This window comes from Andrographis paniculata, unplaced genomic scaffold, assembly GCF_009805555.1.
Source record: "Andrographis paniculata isolate CXL003 unplaced genomic scaffold, ASM980555v1 Contig11END, whole genome shotgun sequence".
NCBI lineage: Eukaryota > Viridiplantae > Streptophyta > Magnoliopsida > Lamiales > Acanthaceae > Andrographis > Andrographis paniculata.
The window spans coordinates 1,054,876-1,079,258 of NW_026137391.1; the positions used below are offsets into that span (position 1 = coordinate 1,054,876).

General features: G+C 30.3%; 2 protein-coding genes across 2 annotated transcripts; both read left to right on the forward strand.

Annotated features, from left to right (window-relative positions):
• The first annotated feature begins 2,914 nt into the window (after positions 1–2,914).
• On the forward strand, positions 2,915–6,065 carry LOC127249812 (probable serine/threonine-protein kinase WNK9). Its single transcript, XM_051272822.1, has 9 exons — positions 2,915–2,997; positions 3,073–3,251; positions 3,339–3,522; positions 3,636–3,673; positions 3,759–3,986; positions 4,067–4,287; positions 4,363–4,520; positions 4,607–5,027; positions 5,098–6,065. The coding sequence occupies exons 3-9, from the start codon at positions 3,445–3,447 to the stop codon at positions 5,925–5,927; spliced, it is 1,974 nt and encodes a 657-aa protein (XP_051128779.1). The 5' UTR covers positions 2,915–2,997; positions 3,073–3,251; positions 3,339–3,444; the 3' UTR covers positions 5,928–6,065.
• Positions 6,066–15,213: 9,148 nt separating this feature from the next.
• LOC127249520 (uncharacterized) lies at positions 15,214–24,025 on the forward strand. Its single transcript, XM_051272349.1, has 3 exons — positions 15,214–16,126; positions 21,360–21,667; positions 23,463–24,025. The coding sequence occupies exons 1-3, from the start codon at positions 15,240–15,242 to the stop codon at positions 23,822–23,824; spliced, it is 1,557 nt and encodes a 518-aa protein (XP_051128306.1). The 5' UTR covers positions 15,214–15,239; the 3' UTR covers positions 23,825–24,025.
• The last annotated feature ends 358 nt before the right edge of the window (positions 24,026–24,383 follow it).

The following is a 24,383-nucleotide window of genomic DNA, read 5'->3' on the forward strand; positions in this document are numbered from 1 at the left end:
TTTTGATATAATAATTAATATTTAAATATCAACACTGAAAAAAAAAAAAAAAAAAAAAATATAAACTTTCAAAGTAGATGAAAATAGTATTATTTTTTATATTATTGACACAATTTCATATACCTCATATTAAAAAACAAAATTCAAATCAAAATAATAAACAAACAAATTCTTTATATTTCAAGCTAAAATCATCACTATTTAGTCCTATCAAGAAAAATATTCTATTTTTTTCTCGCTACATCAATTATTAATAAAAAAGTATTTATGTCAAATTTTACAAAATTATTATTTACCAATTTTTTTTCCACTAAACACATCATGGCAAATATTTATTTTTTATTTTTTAATTATATATTAAATATTAATTTTATATTAAAAAATATTATATCAACATCTATCTATATTATATGATACAATTATTCAAATTTAAAATTCTTATTATTCAAATTCCAAACAAAATTCAAACTCCAGACAAACACACCATCAACTATTTATTTTAATATTTTACAAAAATATTAATAAAATATTCAATTTTTTACCATAAATTTTCAATTCAAATTTATTATTTATTAATTTTTATATAAAAAATTAAATTAAATACTTATTTTTATTTTTATAGTACATAAAACTTAATTTTATATTTAAAATATATTTCTAATATTTATTTTTATCGTATTAAATTTAAAAATCCATACCCACCTACGAAGAACACACTGAAATTTTGATTAAAAAAAAAAAACCACCTATGTCCCAGGATGACCTGATAACGAGGCGGTGGACTTGCCACCGTAAGATCATAGATTCAAATTCCGATGCTTTCAGATTTTATTTGCTATATATAATACGTCTAATATTATTTTTTTTGTCTAATATGTAGGTAATTAAATTCGATCGAACATTTATTCAAAACATATTAAAAATAACTACTATGAATTTCAACATTATTAAAAAAAAAAAAAAAAAAAGAAAAGAAAAACCCACAGCTGGACGTGTGTGTGAAACAGCCATCAGTCACTTTATCCACAAAATAAAATTCAAGAAAAGTATCCATTATTTTATTCAACTTTTTGAACGTAAGGTTCCCATTATTTTAATGCAAATTTATGTTTTTTTTTTTTTAATATAATAAAAATAACATAAGTCGATGTATTCGCTTTGTGTGTTTTAAATATATATTTATAAAATTTTATCGCTAATATAAAAATAATATTTTTAATACTTGATATCTTATAGAATGATAGTATATATTAGTATTATATGTATTTTAAATATATATTTATAAAATTATATCGATAATATAAAAAATAATATTTAATACGTAAACTTTCTCATAAATGTCCAAAATATGTTTTTCGTTAAAGCTAATGTTTGATCGTAAATATTTATTTAATTATGTAAATTTAATACTAATAGAAAAGGATAAAAATATTTTAATTTTTTTTAAAAAAAATAATAAATAAATAATTGATTGACTATTAATTTAATAATTTTGTAGAGGCAAATTATTATGTAATTTTTTATTAAAAAAATAGGGATTGATAAAATTATTTATTTATTTTATTTAAAATATTTTATATTTTTTATTTGTATAAAAAAATATAATTAAGTGTGTATATATTATCAAACATCACAAGAGTATCTTTTGTGCATAGTTAATTTAACAAAAATAGATTTCACGCAATAAATACGAAATGAGATATTTTATACATTTATATTAAAATAAAAACAATTATTATGCAATTTACTCTAATAAATACTCTATTTTCTTGTAAAAGTCAACCATGGTGATTTTATTTTGTTTTTCAATTGTATATACAATTTTCTATACTCCCACCATCCCTTAATAAACTATCCATTATTTGGTCTGACTTATAACAAAGTATTGATTTAATTTTTTTTTTAGTAATTTTACTATCTACCTAACATTACAAATATCTTTACAACTTACAATATATTATACATATGGCATTACTTTTATATCACACAAAACTAATAAGGTTATTTTAATCATTTCTATTTTATTTCTACTGTATCCCAATATAATACTCCATCCGTCTCAATACAATAGTTTTATTTCCATAAATAACCATATCATCATAAAAGTCCCCCTATTTTTTTTATTATACAATTGTGACTATTTTTTACACTAATACACTCGCATGGGCAAAAAAGTCTTTTATCTATATTTTTTATCAATTACCAATATAATATCAATATTTCTTAAATCTCGTATCCAACCCAATTAAGACTATATTTATAGGACGGAGGGAGTACTTATCTTTCTAAAATTTCGTGTTAAAAATAAACGAATACATATATATGAGACGAAAGGAATATTTTATATATAAAAAAAAATTTCAAATCAAAACAAAAAACAAACAAACCGTAGTATCTTAAATAAAAAAATATTTAAACTAAAATGCTAAACCAACATGCTCAATATTTTTGTCAAGTCTAATTTGCATGGGGTTAGGTTTGATAGCGGTTTATTTCGTGCACACTTTGAGATAGCAACGATAGGTTCTCATATAAAAAATAATAATAATAAAAGAAAAAATCTTAAATAAATATAGAAGGTAATTTTTACTCCATAATAATAAAATTAATTAAGAGCTAAACATAGCAGCAGTATTTAATTGTTTAGGATGAAGCCCCTCTCCTTAATTACAATTAAGGATTAGCATTAATGACTATGATTACTAAATTGGACCAATGTAGAATCTTCTTAAGAGACTATATGTTAGAAACGCCAAGGTGCAGAACACCACAAAGATCCACACCATTTAAATCAGAGCATCTCCGTGATAGATTCCATCTGGAGTTAAAGTCCAGGGGCCGCTAAACAAAAAAAGTACGGCACAAAAGTTAAACTACTGTCTATTCGTCTCCTGCGCTATTTTCATTTGATAAAATCCGCAAGCTGTTAAGAGGAGCCATTGATCCCATCCGAAACCTTCCTCCGTCCTCCGATTCCATCTCTTCCATCGATTTCCGGTAATCTTCAGCATAATTTTTCTTCATTTTCATTGTTTAATTTGTATTCGATTGGCGTATGTTTTTGTTATGCAGCAATCGGAGCAAATCCAGGCGAAGGAGCTAAAATAAAGCAGTAATTGATTACTGAATCGATTTTAACCTACGCAGGAAGACGATTGATGAGATCTATGCGTTTGGAGAGGTAGCAGTGACGTCTTCAGTGGCTTCCTTCGAATTTTTTTAATTCGCGAAGAGAAATAGCTGTGGTGTCGGTAAGAAGATGTGGATATGTAAATTATTCTTAGGTATTCTTCTGTTTTTGAGGAGATTTTGAGCTTTTTTTGCTAATTTGATCACAGTGTTGTCTGTTAATGAGTTTAACGCCTGAAGATTGGGGTTGAGTGGTGTTGGATAAGCTTTTCCCCTTCAGAAGGCAGAGGAATAAACTTCTCGTAGATTCTAGAAATGAATGGTGGTTTAATCGATTTTGATTCAGAGGATTCAGAGTTTGTAGAAGTTGATCCGTCTGGAAGATATGGAAGGGTATGTGTTTATGCATATTTTGTGCCCTAATTTTGTGTCGAATCTTCTTTTCAATTCAATCATTTTCATTCATGTTCTAAAATCCTAAACAAAATTCCTTAATCTCCTTTCAGTACAATGAGATTCTCGGCAAAGGTGCTTCCAAAACAGTGTATGTAATTTCCTTTCTGAACCTTATGGAATCACAAGCTTTGCATCCATGGATTCTCTTTTGATTTGTTAAATTCCTGCAACAGGTACAGAGCTTTCGACGAGTACGAAGGAATTGAAGTCGCCTGGAACCAGGTGAAGCTCTACGATTTCTTACAGAGCCCCGAGGATCTTGAACGACTCTACTGCGAAATCCATCTCCTCAAGACGTTGAAGCACAACAACATTATGAAATTCTACACCTCTTGGGTGGATACCGCCAATCGAAACATCAATTTCGTCACCGAAATGTTCACTTCCGGCACTCTCAGACAGTTAGTGTTGTTCTTACATTACAATCCCTCTGATCGTGGATAGTTTCTAATTTTCGCTCGATTTTTTGGATTTGTTAAAGATATAGGATGAAGCATAAGAGGATAAACATTCGAGCGATCAAACACTGGTGCCGGCAGATTCTACAGGGGCTCGTTTATCTCCACAGCCACGACCCGCCGGTGATTCACAGAGACCTTAAATGTGACAACATTTTCATCAATGGAAATCAGGGAGAAGTCAAGATTGGCGACCTCGGTCTCGCTGCAATCCTCAGGAAATCGCACGCTGCTCGTTGTGTCGGTAATAAGCTTAACCTGAATTGATTATGTAGAAATCATTGAATTGGTATTCGTTTATGTATACATATGTAATTAGGAACGCCGGAGTTCATGGCTCCAGAAGTTTACGAAGAGGAATACAATGAATTGGTCGATATATATTCTTTCGGAATGTGTATTTTGGAAATGGTGACGTTTGAGTATCCGTACAGTGAGTGCACGCACCCGGCGCAAATTTACAAGAAAGTGATCTCCGTAAGCGCTCGATTTTAGCTTTTATCGAATGTTTTTTGTACGATTTGTTTAGTTGTTTATTATGATTCATCGTATTTTCTGTTTAGGGTAAGAAACCGGATGCTCTTTACAAAGTTAAGGATCCTGAGATTCGTAGATTCGTCGACATATGTTTGGCTTCGGTCTCAAACAGGCGATCGGCTTGGGAGCTTCTCAACGATCCTTTCCTTCAAATCAACGATTATGATTTGAGGCCGTTGATTTATTACCAAAGGGATTACGACGAAATAGGCTCGGTTTTACGACAGCCTCTGTTGAGTGCTCATCACAGCGCGACGAGTTCGTCGGTGAACGGTTTCTCCAATTACGTATGTTACAATCCAGAGCACGACTTCGATTCGCACTCGCTTGAGTACGAAACGAACGATCTTGAAGACGACGACTCGGAGAACGTGGATATCACGATCAAAGGAAGAAAAAGCGATGACGATAATATCTTTCTGAGGCTCCGAATTGCCGATAAAGAAGGTAAATTTGTACTTGCTACGTCTTTCCGAGTTACGTTAACGAGTCGTCATTAATCGGGTCCTCTTTCTAGGTCGAGTTCGAAACATTTACTTCCCGTTCGACATTGAGAACGACACGGCTCTAAGTGTCGCCACGGAAATGGTGGCCGAGCTGGACATCATGGATCAAGACGTGACTAAAATAGCCGAAATGATCGATGGCGAGATAGCGTCCTTGGTACCCGACTGGAAAAAGGGCGTCAGAATCGAAGATTGTCCCGATTATTACAACATCGGAGGTTGCTGTCAAAATTGTGACGCCGACGCTTTTTCGCCGTCCGAACGACCGGCTAAGAGCTCGCAAGTACACGGCCGGTTCGAAGAGATAACTTACCAATTCGAAGGATCCGAGGCAGAAGTTCATTACAACGACGTATCGGGACAGTACGAGGAGGACCACGATGGCACTACCCGAGGTTGTAGTGACCGCCACTTCGACGATGAAAATGAAACTGAGGATAACGTCGAGGGAATCGATAATGACATCGACAACGAGACAAGACATCGACCGTCGACGACGATGACGATACGATCGAGGGATCCCAGCAATCGGGCATCGAAATCTGATCCCGATCCCGACGCTCCAACTACGAGTCGAGGAGATAAAGTCGATTACGATGAGCTTAAAAAGTTCGGTAGCAATGGGAAGCAGTTCACGACGTACCCGCCGTTGAATTCAATTAAGAATGGCGTTATCTACAAGGTTTCCGGCTACGACCCGCCGTTGCCGCCGCCGCTGCCGCCGTATAGTTCTTGTAGTCCGAGCCACCTTGCGGCGGCGAAAAGCTTATATTCCGATGGTCTATTCCCACATTTGGTACAAAGGACTACGTCTCTACCTGTAGATGCTAATGATTTCTAAAAATAAAAAAATTAATGTTATATTTGCCCTCAATTTTCAAATGGGTTATTTACACGTTACTTTTAGAAGTTTCTTTAGGTAATTTAAGATACTTACACACTATTTGTTAAAAAAAATATATTTTATTATTTATTCTTAGGATTTATATATATATTTTTTAATACATGTAATATATTACTGCTTCTGTGGTTTATCTTTTGTGTTTAACATTAAAAATATTATTATATTTGTATAATTTTGTTTTGTACAAATATTATTCTATTAGTATTATAAGACACTAATGGAAATATTTTTGTAATTTTTCCTTAATTTATACTATATTTTTATATAATAATTAATATTCAAATATCAACACAAAAAATAATTTGAACTCTAGAGCCGGACGGATGTAGTATTATATCTAATAAAACATCGCGATAAAAAAATGTATACGCCTATAAGAAAATTGGTGTTGAGACCGAAGTTTAATCATCATATAAAAATATTATGGCATAGATCAACTGCTTATCCGATATGTCCATGATACTGATTTGATCGAATCAGTATATATATGTTATAGAAATTATTAGTATATATTTATATATATCTCATCATATTTAATACAATATATATTATATTATAATTCAATTATATTATCTTATAACACATCATATACTAAAATATGTATAAGTATATATATTAATCCATCAAATCAACACTATGCTAACTTGGTCGGATCAGCGCAAAGCCAAAATATAATTGGATTATTACAATCATTATTATAACATATTAGCAACCTAACTATGTATACATTTTATTAAATTATTATAAATATGTATATATATATATATATGTAAATAATTATTTAGTGAGTATTATTATGCATTTGTATATATATTGGTCACCACTCACCAGCATCCTACACATGCATGTGTGTATTGATTATTGATAACAATGTGAAATATTTTATTTCAATGATATTCCTAAGTATTTTTTAGAGTAAATTATACAATATCTTTTTGTATTTTAAAAAAAAAAAATAAATAAATATTTTGTATTTATTTATTTAGTGAAATCTCTTCTATAAAAAATAATTATAGAAGAAAAAAAATGAGTACATCTACAAACTAGTATAAATAATGCAATATATACATATAAACAATTTTATCATTAAACAATAATATAAATAAATTTCGTTATAAATATATATATAATATAAATAAATTATCCGATTAAAAAAATATAGATAAATTACTTTCACATCACTCTTGACCTATACATATATTGAGTTAAGATTATACATATTCAATAATTTTTATTTTTTTTTTACTTTTAAAATTTTAAATAACAATTATTGAAATAATATATCTCATATAAAAATTAATTATTAAATTCAAAATGTAAATTGGATATTATCAATACCAAAAATCAACTCCAAATATATATACGTTAGTAATGTGAAAACTATCCGATGAATAGTCAAAAGTGGCTGCAAAGAAATCCTCACATTGGTAAAATAAAATTTCAAATAAATAATTATTGCAACAAACTCACTAATTTGTTTACGATTTCAAGATCAAACAATAAAAAAATAATATATATATATATATATACATTACTACTATATAATAGTACTATTAAATAGAAATAAATATTTTATTCTATATTTTAGAAAAAAAAAATAAATAGTACATGATCAAAATTTGGAATGTATAAAATTTTTACTATAATGTAAGTATATGTTTAATACTACGTTTGTAAGTATATGTATAAAAAATAATAAAAATTTTACTACGTTTGTCCGGTTTTAAGGTCTTATTTATTTTTTTGCGAGTTGATTTTGTAATATTAATTATTAAATAAAAATATAGTACAAATCAAAGGAAAATAACAAAAATATTTTTATTAATGTCTTATAATACTATTATAATGATATTTGTGTAAATTATACAAATATAAAAATATTTTTAATGTTAAATACATGTAAAAGATAAATGAGATCCTTAGAGTTGGACAAAGAAAATATATTAATGTATTTGAAATCAATTTTTTTAATATATTAATTTAAGTAAAAACAAAAATAAGTCGTAATTAAAATATATTTTTGTGATGTACACTGTAAAGTGCATGCCACTCAATTTAATAAAATTTATAATTAGCCTGTATATTTACTATATAAAAATAAATTTGGTTTTAAATTTTAGATAAATTTCCCTGAAATTGGGAGATAATTATTTTTGTTAGACTCAATTAATTTAGTTGTTATATTAAATTCGACTGAGAATTTACTCAGTATGCACTTTCGGATAGCGGATGTGGGTTCTCGTGTCATAATAAATAAATAAATAAATAAAAATAAAGATAAATAACTAGGCAAGTTTGAAAATGTACTTGCATGTGTGCACATGTGACTTTCCATGTGCCCACACTATACATAGAAAATGAAATAAATAAATCATAATAATAATAATAATAATAATAAGTTTGATAAGGGCAAGAAAAAAGATTAAAAGGAATCCTAAAGCAAATTATTTCTAACATGTGACCATGCCAATTCATGTCCCTTAGCCAAATTAATTTCACTAATTCCATTATTTGTATATTAAATCTCTTTTCTTATTCATAAATTTAAATTTTTTATTTTTTATTTTATTTTATCAAATGTTTTTTTCTTAATAACTTTCATAATTTATTATTATTATTTTTTTATGACGTGGGAACCCGCAGCCGCTACCCGAAAGTGCGCACTGGATAAACCCCGGCCGAACCTAATACCCTGCAAACCAGGCCTGACGAAAAAGTCACACTAGGCGAACCATGTAATATAAAAAGTGTTATAGTTAAAAATCTTTTTATTTTACTTTTTTTGTTCATACTTGTTGGTATGTTATATGAAAATATATATTTTTTTTGTGATGAAATCAATGGTGACATACACTCTATGAAATTATTTTATATGTTGTTAGTTTATATGATATATTTATATTATACTCATTCCGTCTTATTAAAAGGTTGTCATTTTCCATTTTCGTCCGTCCCAAAATAAGGTTACAATTTCCTAATTTAGTAATTGCATTACCTAACTAACATAATAAATATCCTTCCAACTTATACTATATTACACAAATTTCATTGTTTTTATATTACACAATACTAATAGAGATATTTTCGTCTTTTTTACTACAACTCATTATAATACTAATATTAAAAAATCTACGCGCAAAAAATAAATGACAACCTTGCACCGAGACCGGAACGAGTATTTGTGTTATTTGTAGTTATGTATATATATATATATATATATGTCAGTTTATTGTTAGGATGAATTATAAAATTCATTACTCTAATTAAGCTTATATATATATTTTTGATAGCACATATAACATAAAATATATAACATATTTTCATATAATTATATATAATATAATATAATATGTTTATATTATTGTATATTTAATCAAATAAAATTATATTTTCTCCGTCCGCTTCTAAGGGTCACATTTATATTTTGCGTCATTATACTTAACATTAAAAATATTGTTATATTTATATAATTTTTTTGTACAAAAGTCCTTCTATTAGTATTATAAGACACTGATAGAAATATTTTTGTATTTTTTCTTAATTTATACTAGGTTTTGATATAATAATTAATATTAAAAAATTTAACTCACAAAAAGTAAATGAGACTCTTAAAGCCGGACGGATGTAGTATTAAATATTATAATACGATCCTATAAAATAAACGCATACAATAAGTATATTATACTGCACAATATAAAATATTATCTCCGTCCGGCTCTAAGGGTCTCATTTACTTTTTACGTGTTAATATTTGAATATTAATTATTATATGAGAACGCAGTATAAATCAATAGAAAATGACAAAAATACTTATATTAGTGTTTTATAATACTATTATAATGATATTTATGCAACAAATTATACAAATATAATAATATTTTTAATGTTAAGTACGATTAAGCAAAAGTAAATGAGACCCTTAGAGCCGGACGAAGAAAATAATAACCTACACAGTACATCTTTCTATATCAGTTGTGCTATATTGTATACAAAATGCACTGTCTTTTTATAAAAATATGTTGATTAGATAAAATTAGCGCAGCCAGAAACGGAACTACCTAGGGGTTAGGAGCAGTTGACCCCCCAACCCCTAAATATATGATTTATTTAGTGTAAGAAATGATAAAATTATGTATTTTTTTTCTTATTTTGTCTCCCATATTTTTCCTTTTTTTTTTACGTTATAGTGTAAAAAAATAATAAAATTTTTGTAGTTTTGTTAATTTATACTTTTAAATTTTAAATTTTTTAGTAGAAATTATTGAATTTTATTAATTTTTCTTAAATATTTCTCTAAAATTTTAATTTTTAGCTATTTTTTTTCTTGTTTATTCGGTTCCATTGTGAGAAATCGAAAAAAACAATACTCCCTCTGTCCCAGATACCATGTCCACGATGCCGTTTATGTCCGTCCCACGTACCATGTCACTTTCTTTTTTTGGAAAATGATTACACACTTTAATCTCATTTTAAATTTTTAATTTTTTTAAATTTTAATTAAACTAATTAGTTATCTTAATTTTAATTTATAATTATTTATATTATAGAATAATTATTTTCACTAATACATTCTTAATTATCTACTAATTACATCCCTCCTAAAATACCGTGTCTACAGTGTAGCAGACACGGTATCTGGGATGGAGGGAGTATTAAATAAAAAAAAATTGATATTTTGCCCCTCCTAAATTTTATGGCTGGTTCCGTCACTTAGCGCGACTGCGCGCGTGCGTGTGTATATATATATATATATATATATAAAATACCCTTTCTAGAAGGGAAATTTGAATGTGACAACATTCATATATAATATAAAGACAAATGCAAATTAATTGGCAGTTTGGCTCAAGAGTCATTTTAGAGTAAAATTCGATCACTATTATAGTATTATTATTGTTATCATAATAGAATCAATTTGTAAGAACTTGGGACAAAATTACTTCTTGTACGAAAAGGTACAATAATAATAATAATAATAATAATAATAATTTAAAGAGAATTATTTTTTTGTGCTTAGGTAGAGAAAGGGTTAGGCGCTCATTAAAGTTAATTATCATGATTTTAATTAATTTTAATTATTAAATGAAATAGTATATAAGTTTACATGCATGTTTTGAATTAGTACGACATACTTGTCCGGGGGTTTGAAATTTGAATAATAATATTTTTTAATTGAAATAGTTGTATAATGTAATATAAACCAATGTTGATATTTTTTAGGAAAAAAAATTTAATGAATAATAAAAATTGGATAAAATTTGATAAGAGAACACACTTTAAAATAATTGGCACTATTTACAATAACTTTTTAAATCAAATATCACATCAATATTAATGAAATATCATATTAAAATATTATTTTTTATTATTTTAAATTTACTTTTTAAAAAACTTCAAAATTTTATTGGGTTTGGCTTGAAAATTTTTCGTTTGATTTTAATATTAAAATAATATTGGATAAAATATTTTTTAATATAAATAAGTATATTTTTTAAAAAATGTGGAATTTAAATAATAAATTTTGAAAAACTTTTAATAAAAAAAAATGCCCTTGAATGTGTGTTTGATCTGTGTTTTAAGCCCAATCATTAACTTTAACACATATTTTATTAAAAATATATTATATTTTAAAATAAAATATTATATTAAAATAATATTTAAATTAAAAGCAAATAAATTCGAATATTTCTTGTGGAGTTGGTGAAACTATTATGACAACATTTAATTCTTGATTTGGCATGATCTCATTATTGACCAGCTGATGTGTGTATGAGCCTTCACAAAATAAATTAATAAACAATTATATAAAAAAATATTGATATCATACCGAGATATATATATATATATATTCACTCAATAATTTTTTAGTAATACGATTCTTAATTAATATTATAAATATATATATATTATCAGTCTTAACTGAAAGTATTTTTTCAGTCATTTTTGTTTGTAATATTAAAAAGTTTTTTTTATTATAATAAATTAATCACACGTTAATATAAAAATATATCTTTTAGTTTTTATATAAATTATAAATATATTATGACAAATAAATATAATATATGCTTTCTCCATCTCATAATTATGTATTCATTTATTTTTTACACGTTGTTTTAGAAATATTAGTATTATATTGGGATATAGTAGGAATAAAATAGAAATGACTAAAATGATCTTATTATTATTGAGTAATATAAAAGTAACGGTATTTATGTAATATATTGAAAGTTGTAAGGGTATTTATAATATTAGGTAGATAGTACATTTGCTAAAAAAAAAAAAAAAACAGATATTTTGTTATGGGACATACCAAAATGAAAAAATTGATACTTTGTTATAGGACAGAGAAAATATTACTCCCTCCGTCCCAGATACCGTGTCTGCTACACTGTAGACACGGTGTTTTAGGAGGGACATAATTAGTAGATAATTAAGAATGTATTAGTGAAAATAATTATCCTATAATATAAATAATTATAAATTAAGATTAAAATAACTAATTAATTTAATTAAAATTAAAAAAAACGTTAAATTAAAAAATTTAAAATGAGATTAAAATGTGTAATCATTTTAAAAAAAAAAAAGTGACATAGTATGTGAGACGGATAGAAACGGCAACGTGAACATGATATTTGGGACGGAGGGAGTATATATTATCTGAGATTTTGTCATTTTATTAATTTTCAATGGATTTTCAAAGGAATAATTATCCTCAACTCTCAAGTCAGCTTGTAATAAAAATAAATAAATAAATAAATAAAGAATGTAAATCAATGAACAAGTGTTATCGAAAGGTCCATGTAATGTAATAATGTCAATTTTTGCAACTTATGCATGCATGATTCTCAACTATAATTGAAAGTGACTTCCATTACATTATTCTGCCAATTAATTACACCAACGAGAGGACGGATTTGAATTTTGGATGGAGATTTGAATACTAAAAATTTTGAATTAAAATAGTTGTATAATATGATATAAATAAATATTCGTGTAATATTTTGAATGTTAAAATTGATTTTTATAAAAGAAATAAGAAATATATTTAATTTGATATTTTTTTTTGGAATTTTTTTTTTAATTTTTATGAGAATAGTACAAATCACCAAGATCCTTCAAGCAAACACATTCCAAGTCTTTTTTTTTTTTTTTTTTAAATAAATATATAGTTTATTTTATAATTAGATACAAACGTATTTAACTCTAAAGTTCTTTCTGTAGACTCGCGAAAAGGAATGTACATATTGTTGACATGAGTAGTCTATTCAATCTATTTAGGGTGTGTTTGTTTGGGGGTTTGGATCTTGAATTGAGATTTGAATAATAAAATTTTTGAATTGAAATAGTTGTATGATGTGATATAAATAGGTGTTGATGTAATGTTTTTAATGTAAAATTATTTTTTAATATAATATAAAAAATGAAAAATAGGTGTTTGATTTGATGTTTTTGAAGGGAAAAAATTGGATGAATAGTAGAAATTTGGGAAAATCCCCCAAAAGAACACACCCTTAACCTATATTCAACCTCGGATGACCTCTTACTGGCTCATCCATGGGAGTTGGTCTAGCACCGGCTCAGCTTCGGAGGTATCACATTATTACTTTATATAATAAGTTGAATAACCTTTTGTGAGATAATTAAGGTTGTGTTTTTTGGTGAGTTTTACAAGTTTTTACTATTCGATATTTTTTTTCTCTAAAAAAATATCACATCAAACAATCTTTTCTTTTTTTATACTCTCTCCGTCTCATAATTAGGTATCTGTTTGCTTTTTGCACGTAGTTTTATAAATATTAGTATTATATTGGAATATAGTAGAAATAAAGTAGAAATGACAAAAATAACCTTATTAGTATGGTGTGATATAAAGGTAATGGTATTTGTGTAATATATTGTAAATTGTAAGGGTATTTGTAATGTTAGGTAGATAGTACAATTACTTAAAAAAAAAAAAGAAATGAATATTTTGTTATGAGACGGACTAAAATGAAAAAATGGATACTTTGTTATGAGACGGATGAAATATTATACTAAAAATTTATTTTACATTAAAAACATCATATCAACTTCTATTTATATCACATAAATAATTATTCAATTTCAACTTTTTATTATTAAAAAATCCAAACCCAAAAACTAAAACCCTAATACTCTCTTCGTCCGACTCTAAGGGTTTAATTTGTTTTTTGCTTGTTGATTTTTGAATATTAATTATTATATCAAAATATAGTACAGATTAAGAAAAAATTGCAAAAATACTTTCATTAGTGTTTTATAGTACTAATAGAAGGACATTTGTGCAAAAAAAAAATTATATAAATATAAGGATATATTTTAATGTTAAGTGCAATAACGTAAAAGATAAATGTGGTCCTTAGAGCCGGTTGGATGAAGTATATTTTTGTAACAAATATAAAAGTTGTATAGAAAAAATAACATACTAAAGAGAATTGGAGACTATATACTTCATTTGTCAAAATTTGTGTGTGTGTGTGTGTGTGTTTTTTTTTTAATTGTCACTTAAAATATTAATTGGGCCGGGCGTAATTATGATGGACTTTAGGATTACTATTGGGCCTATCTAATTGGGCTTGAACACACTGGAGTTTTATGGACGTAACTAAATTAAGTTGGGCCTTTGAACTAATTAAAATTAATTTTTATAATATAGTAATATTATTCTATTTAAAATCAATCTATATATTTTTATATTTGCAAAATAAGAGATTATTTGTTTTCTTAAATAATTTGAAAAATATTTTTTTATGCTATATATATAAATTATATAAACAATATAAAATTAATTAATATATGTAATATATTAATTTATTTTTAAAAATATATAAATAAATATTCATATCATATTTTGAAATTAAATTAAAATTAATTTCAAATAAAAATTCAAATTCAAAATTCATACCACCAATTATCACACATTCTTAAATTTTTTTTGTTGTATTTTTTTTTGGATTGTACCACAAATTTTACTGGTTATTTTTTTTTCAAAAAAATATCAAATTAAAAAATTATTATTATTTTTTATATTATATTACGAATTTATTTTTAATTCAAAATATCGTATCAAATTTTTCTATTTATATCATGTCAAAATAACTATTCAAATTCAATTTTTTACTATTAAAAAATCTAAACCAATAACTAAAAACCACGAAACAAACACACCCTTAATTTTTTATTAAGCATATTTAGTTATTGAGTGCTAGTCGATTTGTTGCTTTGCACAATATGGCCGGTGAAAACCCTCCCCGGGCTCCTCCTCAGGGTTCCTCCGCCGCCCACGCCCACCACCGCAAATCCCGCTGGGAATCCTCTTCATCCGCCGCCGCCGCCGCCGACCAGAAATCCAAACCCTCCCCTAATCCCTCCGCCACTCCACAAAACAACAGAGATCCCAACAAGAGACCTCTAGTACTCAATAATCCCGATGGCCCATCGTCGAGGCCTGAAAACCCTACCGCTGCCTCTGAGCTGAGGCCTTCTTTCCCGTTCGTCGAACCGCCGCCGCCCCCAGCTTACGGATTCCACATGCTCGAGCGGCGGAGCATAGCCCTAGCCGATGGTTCCGTCCGATCTTACTTCGCTTTACCCCCGGATTATGAGAATGCTCCTCTTATGCCGCGGCCTGGTTTCCGTCCCCAACTCCACGGTTTCGGACTTGATCGACCTCCTTTTCCGATGAGTCCTGAATTCCTCGGTTCGGATGCTAGGGTTAGGAATTCGGGACCTGAGAGTGGATTGAAACGAAAATTTGGGGAAGAGGAGAGGAGAGGGAGGGATGATGGATTTGAGAGACAGAGGCAGCAGCTTCTGCAATATGGAAATGCTAATCCAAATCCAAATTCAAATGCTAATGTTAATGTAAATGTAAATGTAAATGTGCCGGGGCCGAGCGGCGTCCATGATTTTAGGAGAGGGGAAGAGGAGAGAGCTCCTAAAAACATGAGATTGTTTCAGGAGAATGTAGGCAAGCTCAAGCATAGTGAGGTTGATCAGAATGCATTGAAGAAGGCGTTTCTCCATTTTGTGAAATTGATTTTTGAGTCTGCACATCAAAGAAAGAAGTATTTGGCAGATGGGAAACAGGGACGTGTGCCCTGCCTGCCCTGCGAAAGGTATGATGGGAATTTATGGTTTAGAGTAAATAAAGTTGGATTTAAGATTTTGTTTTCCTTTTAGTTTGATCTTCATTGTTTTATGTGGCATTTGTGGTTCTTGTTTGTGTGCCTGTGAATAATCCTTTGATATTAGTAGTTGTTCGAGTTGTAATGGCCGTAGCCATAGAAAGCAACTGTAAGGAAAGTAGAAAACTTTGCAAGGGTTTGCATACTTTACATAATTCACTAGATGAATAGGACTATGATTTTGGCTTCACTAGAAAAGCCCCAATTTTGATTTGTTGCTTTAATTCATCTTTAGCTTGTTTTCGTCGGATATAGAAGTTATTTGTTTGGGTAATATGTCTAACCAAAATTATGCTTGCAGTTATGTTGACTTAGGGTGTGTTTGTTTGGGGGTTTGGATTTTGAGTTGGGATTTGAATAGTAAAAATTTTGAATTTGAATAGTTGTATGATGTGATATAAATAGGTGTTGATGTGATGTTTTGAATGTAAAATTGATTTTTAGTATAATATAAAAAATGAAAAATAGGTGTTTGATTTGATGTTTTTGAGGGGAAAAAATTGGATGAATAGTAAGATTTTTAAAAATCTTACAAACGAACACACCCTAAATAGATAAGCTCATTTACTGTATCTAACTTTAAACGTCCCGTGGCATTTATGCTGTTGTGTCATTCTCTGAGCTATGGGTCAGACAATGCTAGAGATTAATATTGATGAAATTATGATTGATATAGTGGTAAAGATGCGGCTCCCGGAAGTTCTTTTATCTGAGAATCATCGTTTGCAATGTATATGTTTGATTTATTTCAGTGATAACTCCTAGAGGAAATATCACTCACACTCATCAAGGATTCTATGATCCTTCTTTTCTTTCCAACATGCAAATTATTCTACCCTATTATGTGCACATATTGTGTTTTTCTTTTGGCTTCTTCCAAGATTATGGACCAATTGCACCCTTAATGTTATGGGCGTACAATCAATATTAACTCTAGAACTTTGTTTTTGTTGGTCTTCTAGGTTTTAGAATTTACTAGTTGTTTTATTGTGGATCTTTTTTTTCTTTTCTTGAGTTTATTTATTTATTTATTATTTTTTTTCAAGTAGTCTTATGTTAGCAAACCTACAGAGCACAAATGTATATGGGGGGACTCTTTTTTGATATTTTATTACTATATTTGGAAGTTAGTACGTTGGTAGTGTTTTGGGTAGATTCTACTTATTTTATGCTCTTTGATAGATCTTGAAATAAGTTTGACTTTATTGGTTGTCCAGGTGACTTGGTGAAATCTTTTTGGATAACTGGGTGCAGTATCTTTTGCATAGTTGATTCATTGTGATTTAGTTCATTGTGGCCTTGTTGTAAATAGTTTGTTTCGGATTACTCTTCTTCTCTGTGAATTATTCTGTATATAATTCCTTCACATTTAGAGTTCTGGATTATGTGGGTCACTGGCTCACAACTTCGTTGGCCTTTGGTCTGTGGCTCTTACTTTTTCAGCTAATTGCAGTTTTAGTTCGAATGGCATTGACTGTTATATGTACTCTTACAGCTTTAAGGCAAGAATTATACTTGGAGACTGTTCAGTTCACTTGATTAAATAATATTTATGTGTAAATTATTACATAGAAACTATTTAATAGAGAGAAGTAACTATAGACTTGTAGTACTACAGTTGTAATACCCCGTAAAAATACTCGTCGGAAGTCTGCCGGAACTTGCCGGACTTCGACGCCGGAGTCGGAAAATATTATTTTAGGCCTAATTTATTTTGAGCTTTTGGTGTAAGAAATTAAGGAATTGGCTGTAAATTAGGAATAAAATTGAGTTTGGGGTAAAATAAGTGATAAACCGGTGCGCTTTAATTCTAAATCTCTAAATAGTTATTTTGTAATGGTTATTTTAGCCTTAGCGCCACAACGTATTTCTAGTTAGTTGATGAACGAGCCTTACGGTGTGGCGTGGCGGTGACGCTCCGGTTTGAGCCGACCGGGGTGTTACAGATGGTATCAGAGCCTAGGTTAAAGGCTCATGCTTCTTGGTTAATAAAAATTGAAGATTTCGGAATTTCTAAAATCAATTAGGTCATGAGTTTAGTCGGGTTTGGGTGTATTCATGGCATGCATTGCATTTTATGTTCATTCCATGTGTTTATGTGCATTGGTTATGCTATTTGATTAGTGTTCGTTCCATGTGTTTATGTGCATTGGTTATGCTATTTGATTAGTGAGAGCTTATTAGGCCTAGTCTTGATTAGGAGATCAATTTCGAGGACGAAATATCCTAAGGGAAGGAGGATGTAATACCCCGTAAAAATACTCGCCGGAAGTTTGCCGGAACTTGCCGGACTTCGACGCCGGAGTCGGAAAATATTATTTTAGGCCTAATTTATTTTGAGCTTTTGGTGTAAGAAATTAAGGAATTGGCTGTAAATTAGGAATAAAATTGAGTTTGGGGTAAAATAAATGATAAACCGGTGCGCTTTAATTCTAAATCTCTAAATAGTTATTTTGTAATGGTTATTTTAGCTTTAGCGCCACAATGTAGGGCTAGTTGGTTGATGAACGAGCCTTACGGTGTGGCGTGGCGGTGACGCTCCGGTTTGAGCCGACCGGGATGTTACAACAGTTGCATCTTCTGGTGAGTAGTACTCGTGGATAATATTATAGATCTCATCTTTTTTTTTCTATTTACTTTTTTTTACCCACACACGGACCAGACGGGGATTTCCCCCAACTCAAGCACATACGCATCCACCCGGGATCGAATACAGGACCTAGCTCTCAACCGAGGGACGTCTCACAAAAAGATGACACAAAATGATGACAGATCTTGCCTTATCTTTGAGATACAGGGATTGGGTTGCAAAATATTATTGAAATCTTGGCACATTGCATAGGAATCGTTTTTTCACATTATAGTATGTACATGATATTTATCTTTAGCATTCTACCTTGGTGTTCCATTTTCTCTAAGTATACAATCGGTCCTTTTTTCTTGGGCTTTGTTAATGTAGTACCATGGCAGCACCCAAAGCTTGGTTGGGGGCAATTAGGAGTTCTATACACATACTTGCCTTTCAGTTGTTTGGGTCTACCTATAGGAAATGGAAAGGTATTTAGTCTTGTTTATCCCTCAAAGAAAGTCATATTTCACTTATTTTGTGATCCTTGAAAATTGTGCTTTACATGTAGAACTTTGTGGGATAAAAAATGAATGACATCAATGTCACTTGTGGCATAATAATCTAGATACGGTGTGCTTACTTAAAATGATAGGATTATAATATATGATCATAATTTAAAATATTATTATATCATACTTATTTGATAGTATATGAAAATCGTATTAGTATACGAATCACAGGTATAAGGATTTGTACGGGCCTTTATACTTCAGAGCAAACATGTGATTATTGATGTATAAAATAATCTATTTTTCCCATAGTAGTCACACTCTCAGGTGATTGACAATCTCATAAGACTTTACCGCTGAATATAAATAGAATTGAAGCTTTAGTAGGCTTTCTTATTTTATTCGCTCAAATTCTATTTGTGTTACATTCAGAAAGTTGAAATATTGTATTGTTCAAATGGGAAGAATACTAATCCTTATTTGCAAAATCTCTTATGGGATCCTGTATTAGTACTTCTTTGGCTCTCAACTTATCATAGGGTGTTATATGTACAAAATTTCATGTCCTATTTACTGCTAGTTTCTAATGAAGTTTAAGAGCATCATAATTGTTGTTGAATTCACAGGTGTCTTTGTGGTCACCATACTCATGGGGGTACAAGATGTGAATTATTTTTGTATTGTTTTCCTATTCTTGTTGGTGTCGAAGTTTAGGAACACCGATAATTCTTTGAAAAGCTTTCACCACTGGTATATTTCTTATCACCTTACTTGAGGGGGTTTGATATGTTAATGATTTCATATTTATCCTATTTAATTTTCACATGCTTTTGAGTTCTAATTAAGTTTTGAAGCATAAATTATTGTTATGGAGCCTGTAGGTAAATCTGGTGTGTCACCACACTATAGGATCATCTCTAGATCAATTTGTTTTTTCTTTCATATATTTTGTTTTTTCTTCTTGTTATTCTTGCTACTATACTACGTATATTTCCTGCCAAAAGGGGGGAATTTTTACATTTGATCTTGTTTGTAGAAACTTAAAGCTGAATGAAGGTAAAGCTAGGTTTGGCTAGATTCAAAGTGGTCAAAGTTTTCTGTGTCCGATGAAGGTATTAGTGGGAATTTATTTGTTTCAGCGATGGAAATGGATATAGTTGGACTCCAAGGGAGTTTCTGATTCTATTCACAGAACTTGACTATTATATAGTTAACCACTCTCACTTTGACATCTATGGAGTTCACGGAGCTGAGTAGGGATAGAGAGAGGACTGCTTTAGAACATTTCAGGTGAACAGACTGGGTGAATACCATTGCTTGTGGTGGGGATGGTTTCATATAGTATTATATGAGCGAGAGATTCAAGGACATGCAAGACATTGTGCGTATGAAAGAGTTTAGAGACTTAGTAGAAAGACATGTTCTGGTAGATCATTTTCTGGTGGGGTTCAGAAAAGGGGAAGATATGGTTTATGCGGTCAGGCTTGCAATGGTTCCAAGAAATGACTTCTGTCCTTTATTTACTAAATTAGATTGTGAGAGAATTTGTGACAATGTCCTTTCTTTAGTGGATTACATTTATTAGTTAAAAATTTGTTAGCAGACCTATTGTGTTATTGTTAATTCTACGTTGCTTTTTATGGGTGTATGGCTATTCGTGCCTGTTTGAAGACTTCAAGTTTCACTGATTCTGGCTATTGTCTGGAAGCTGAATTCAGTTGTGTTCACACAGACATAAATACTAAATCTCTCTTTATTGCAATGAAATATATATATATATATATATGATATACTGACAGATGATCTTATGACTAGAGTAAGCTACATTTTGTTTCCAATAGCTGAATCAATCTTGCAGCCAGGATGCTGCCAAGAAATAACTCTTTAACCTATCCACTTGATCTTTTGATTGCATGATTTAGTTGGCTTTCGAAGCCTTATATTTTGTGTGTGGGTATGTGAATCATAATTGATTCATCTCCAGCTCAGTGCAGAAAATGCAAGTGTGACATCCTATTATCTTCTTGTTTTGTAAACTAGTGCTTGCACTGAGATTATCACTGCACGGTTTTGACATGAAATACAGGTCCTCGAAAGAGTTTCCCGACACACATAGTCTTGTTATGCATGCATACAACACAGACAATGCAGATTCAGTTGTTGATCACCTGGCTTTCCACAAGGCTTTATGCATTCTAATGGGTTGGAACTATTCGGTGCCCCCTGATAATTCTAAAGCCTATCGGAATTTTTCTGCGGATGATGCACATGCTAATCAGTACGACCTGATTATGTGGCCACCCACTGTCTTAATCCATAATACCATCTCAGGAAAAGGTAGAGATGGACGTATTGAAGGCTTAGGAAACAGAGCAATGGATAGTATTCTTAGAGGTATCACGTATCCCATTCTCTGTCATATTTTTCTTCTGTTCAATATTTAGATTTTTCTATGAGTTGATTATTGATCTTCCATGGTGATGGAAGTAATTGATCTATCATATTTGTGATTTATAGCATCCTCGGAATGATTTCGTCTTCCCCTGATTTAGCTTTTGCTATCTTATATAACTTGATCAATGTTACCACCATTATAGTCCATATCTTCATGTTTTTTAAATTGTTACCACCTTTACGGGTAAGTACTCCGTGACTGTGCACATGGCTATAGCACCCTTGTCATTATTCTAGGATTGTTATATATTTATTTATTTTTTGCAATTTTTATCTGCCTCTACATTATGCAGTGATCTTTATATAGGGCAGAAGCACACGCACCTTGGAAGTTATGGCATATTTTGAAGCATAATTATCACCGGCTCTTTGTTGCTTCAATGGTGCATTCACTCATTGTGCCATTTGCCCTAGCACTATAACATTTCCTATGTGCGCACACCTTGGGAAGACAATTTTAATACATCTGAAGCATGTTTCGATATAAATTATCCATATGTTTTTTCAACCTTATAGTAAACACTAAATAATCACCCACCCTTCATTGAAGGGAGAACTGTCTAATCGCCATAACATTGAGCCGCATGGAGGAACCTTTTGGAGATTTACGTTTTATCCAATTTTGTTCCAGTATGCCCTCCTTAGTTAAGCTGTGCGGTAATTTAAATTTAGACTCTAGTTTGTTTTGGTAAGCTGAGGAGCTTATCATTGCCTGAGGCCATAAACTGGTGGCCATGTCCCTTGTAATGTTAGGATTGTTTTATGTAATCGACTTTGATTTCTTACAACAATTCTTTTGTTGAACTCATTTGCAATTATATTAGTCCATGTTTAGATCACACCCTTGGTGTGTAAATTGAAGTTACCCGTGACAATCCTATATGCTGGTGTTATTATCACATTGCAGAGAAAATTTTAGCTCTTATTTTCTTGATTTTACTTTGATTTGTAGTTAATACTAGCAAGATTTTTGTGTATCTGAAAACTTAGTTTGTCTTATTGTGATAGTTGAAAGGAAAAAAATTAAAGGGGGTAACTGCTCGTTACTATAATCGATCTTTCTCCCTTTCTGCAGTGGATTACTATCTGTACATTTTTTTTCCCATTGAGATAGCATTTTAGGAGTCTATTCATGACGTGAATCATTCTGTCATTCTCTATTCTCGCCGCATCCCCACTTTTGGTATCTAGTTTAGGTTTGTATATATTTTAATTTATGCATTTTGTTGTTTGAGCAAATAGAGCATTCCATTGCAGAAGATGCATTGTTTTCTGTGTAACGAGTAGCTTTCTTTTTCAAGACTTTCTTGGAGAATTGGATTAGGTATTGGATTCTGCAGGAAGCTACGGTCTCTAAAATAATTTCAAAGCATGTATTGGTCCAATGGATTTTATATCTTGAAAGGAAATAAGAAGAAAGGAGATTAGGGAAATTGTTGATTATCGATGATACCCTCGTAGCTAATTTTCAACTGTGCATATATTCTTGAACTTTCCGGGTGCTAAAGTGAGCATCCTTTAGTGTCGTTCTATTCATCAGCTTCTGATTGAATGCAAATGCATACGATCTTTCATCTGCATTTTACAGTTGACATCGTAGTGATACTGTCGCAGTTTGATCCATAAATTCCAGTTTTCTTATTTAGTGTGTTTCAATTCTTAGGCTTTCGAATTGCAGTTTAAATCCACGTGATCCTTACATCAGCTTCTTTTGTGTGATTTATATATATATTAGATCTTGGATTTGCGAGTGGCAAGTCGACGTCCTTACATGCCCGAGAAGGCTTTTTGGGAATGCATGCGGTGAAATTCTCGGGTGACGAATCGGGGTTGAAGGAAGCTCTCAAGCTGGCTGACTATTTCGAGAGGGAGAAGCGCGGGCTAAGGGATTGGTCTCGTGTTCAGCCCCCGACAGTGGGTAAGGACGACGAGAACAATCCGAATCTGGTGAAATTCGATCCCAAGTCGCGGGAGAAGAAGAGGGTGTTCTATGGCCATCTAGCAACAGTTGCTGATCTTGACAAGGTTAGTTATGACATCAGGAAAAAGGTCACAATTGTGAGCATGAGGGAATTCAGGCAATCCCAACAAAAATAAATGAATAAAAATTAATTTTTGAAGATGGTTTTACTTGTTAGGTAAAGATTTGAGGAATCCTCTTGTTTTCAGATTTTGCTGAAATTTCTTGTGGAGTTTATGGTCAAAAATTTGCATTTGAAATGCCTTTGCATGTGTATATTGTATTTATCAATGCACTTTTGAATTTAAATCTCTCATATATATATATATATATATATATCGGTGGTTATAGTGTTGAATGTAAAATTGGCTATAGTGTTGAATGTAAAATTCAGCACTGTGCTAAATAGCACACCGTGTGCAGCACACGGTATTACTACGGACAGTAAATAGTCACATGACTTAGCAGCAAATGATATAGTCTCATATAACACATACAATAATTGATTGATTTTAACACATGACATACTTTTGTATAATACATATTGTAATTATAAACAAATAGTATATGTTGTATGTATAAAGACATGTGTTGTTTCTGTATTTTACTGTGTTGATTTAAAAAATCCACATTTGCATGTTATTCGTTTGGGGTCAAAATTGAATAAACAATATTCTTTCGTCCAGCAAATTTAAT

Coding starts and splice junctions, on each gene's coding strand:
- LOC127249812 (XM_051272822.1), top strand. CDS start 3,445: ATGAATGGTGGTTTAATCGATTTTGATTCAGAGGATTCAGAGTTTGTA. Junction 3,523..3,635: donor CGTCTGGAAGATATGGAAGG/GTATGTGTTTAT, acceptor ATCTCCTTTCAG/TACAATGAGATTCTCGGCAA. Junction 4,288..4,362: donor GCACGCTGCTCGTTGTGTCG/GTAATAAGCTTA, acceptor ATATGTAATTAG/GAACGCCGGAGTTCATGGCT.
- LOC127249520 (XM_051272349.1), top strand. CDS start 15,240: ATGGCCGGTGAAAACCCTCCCCGGGCTCCTCCTCAGGGTTCCTCCGCC. Junction 16,127..21,359: donor CCCTGCCTGCCCTGCGAAAG/GTATGATGGGAA, acceptor CATGAAATACAG/GTCCTCGAAAGAGTTTCCCG. Junction 21,668..23,462: donor AATGGATAGTATTCTTAGAG/GTATCACGTATC, acceptor TATATATATTAG/ATCTTGGATTTGCGAGTGGC.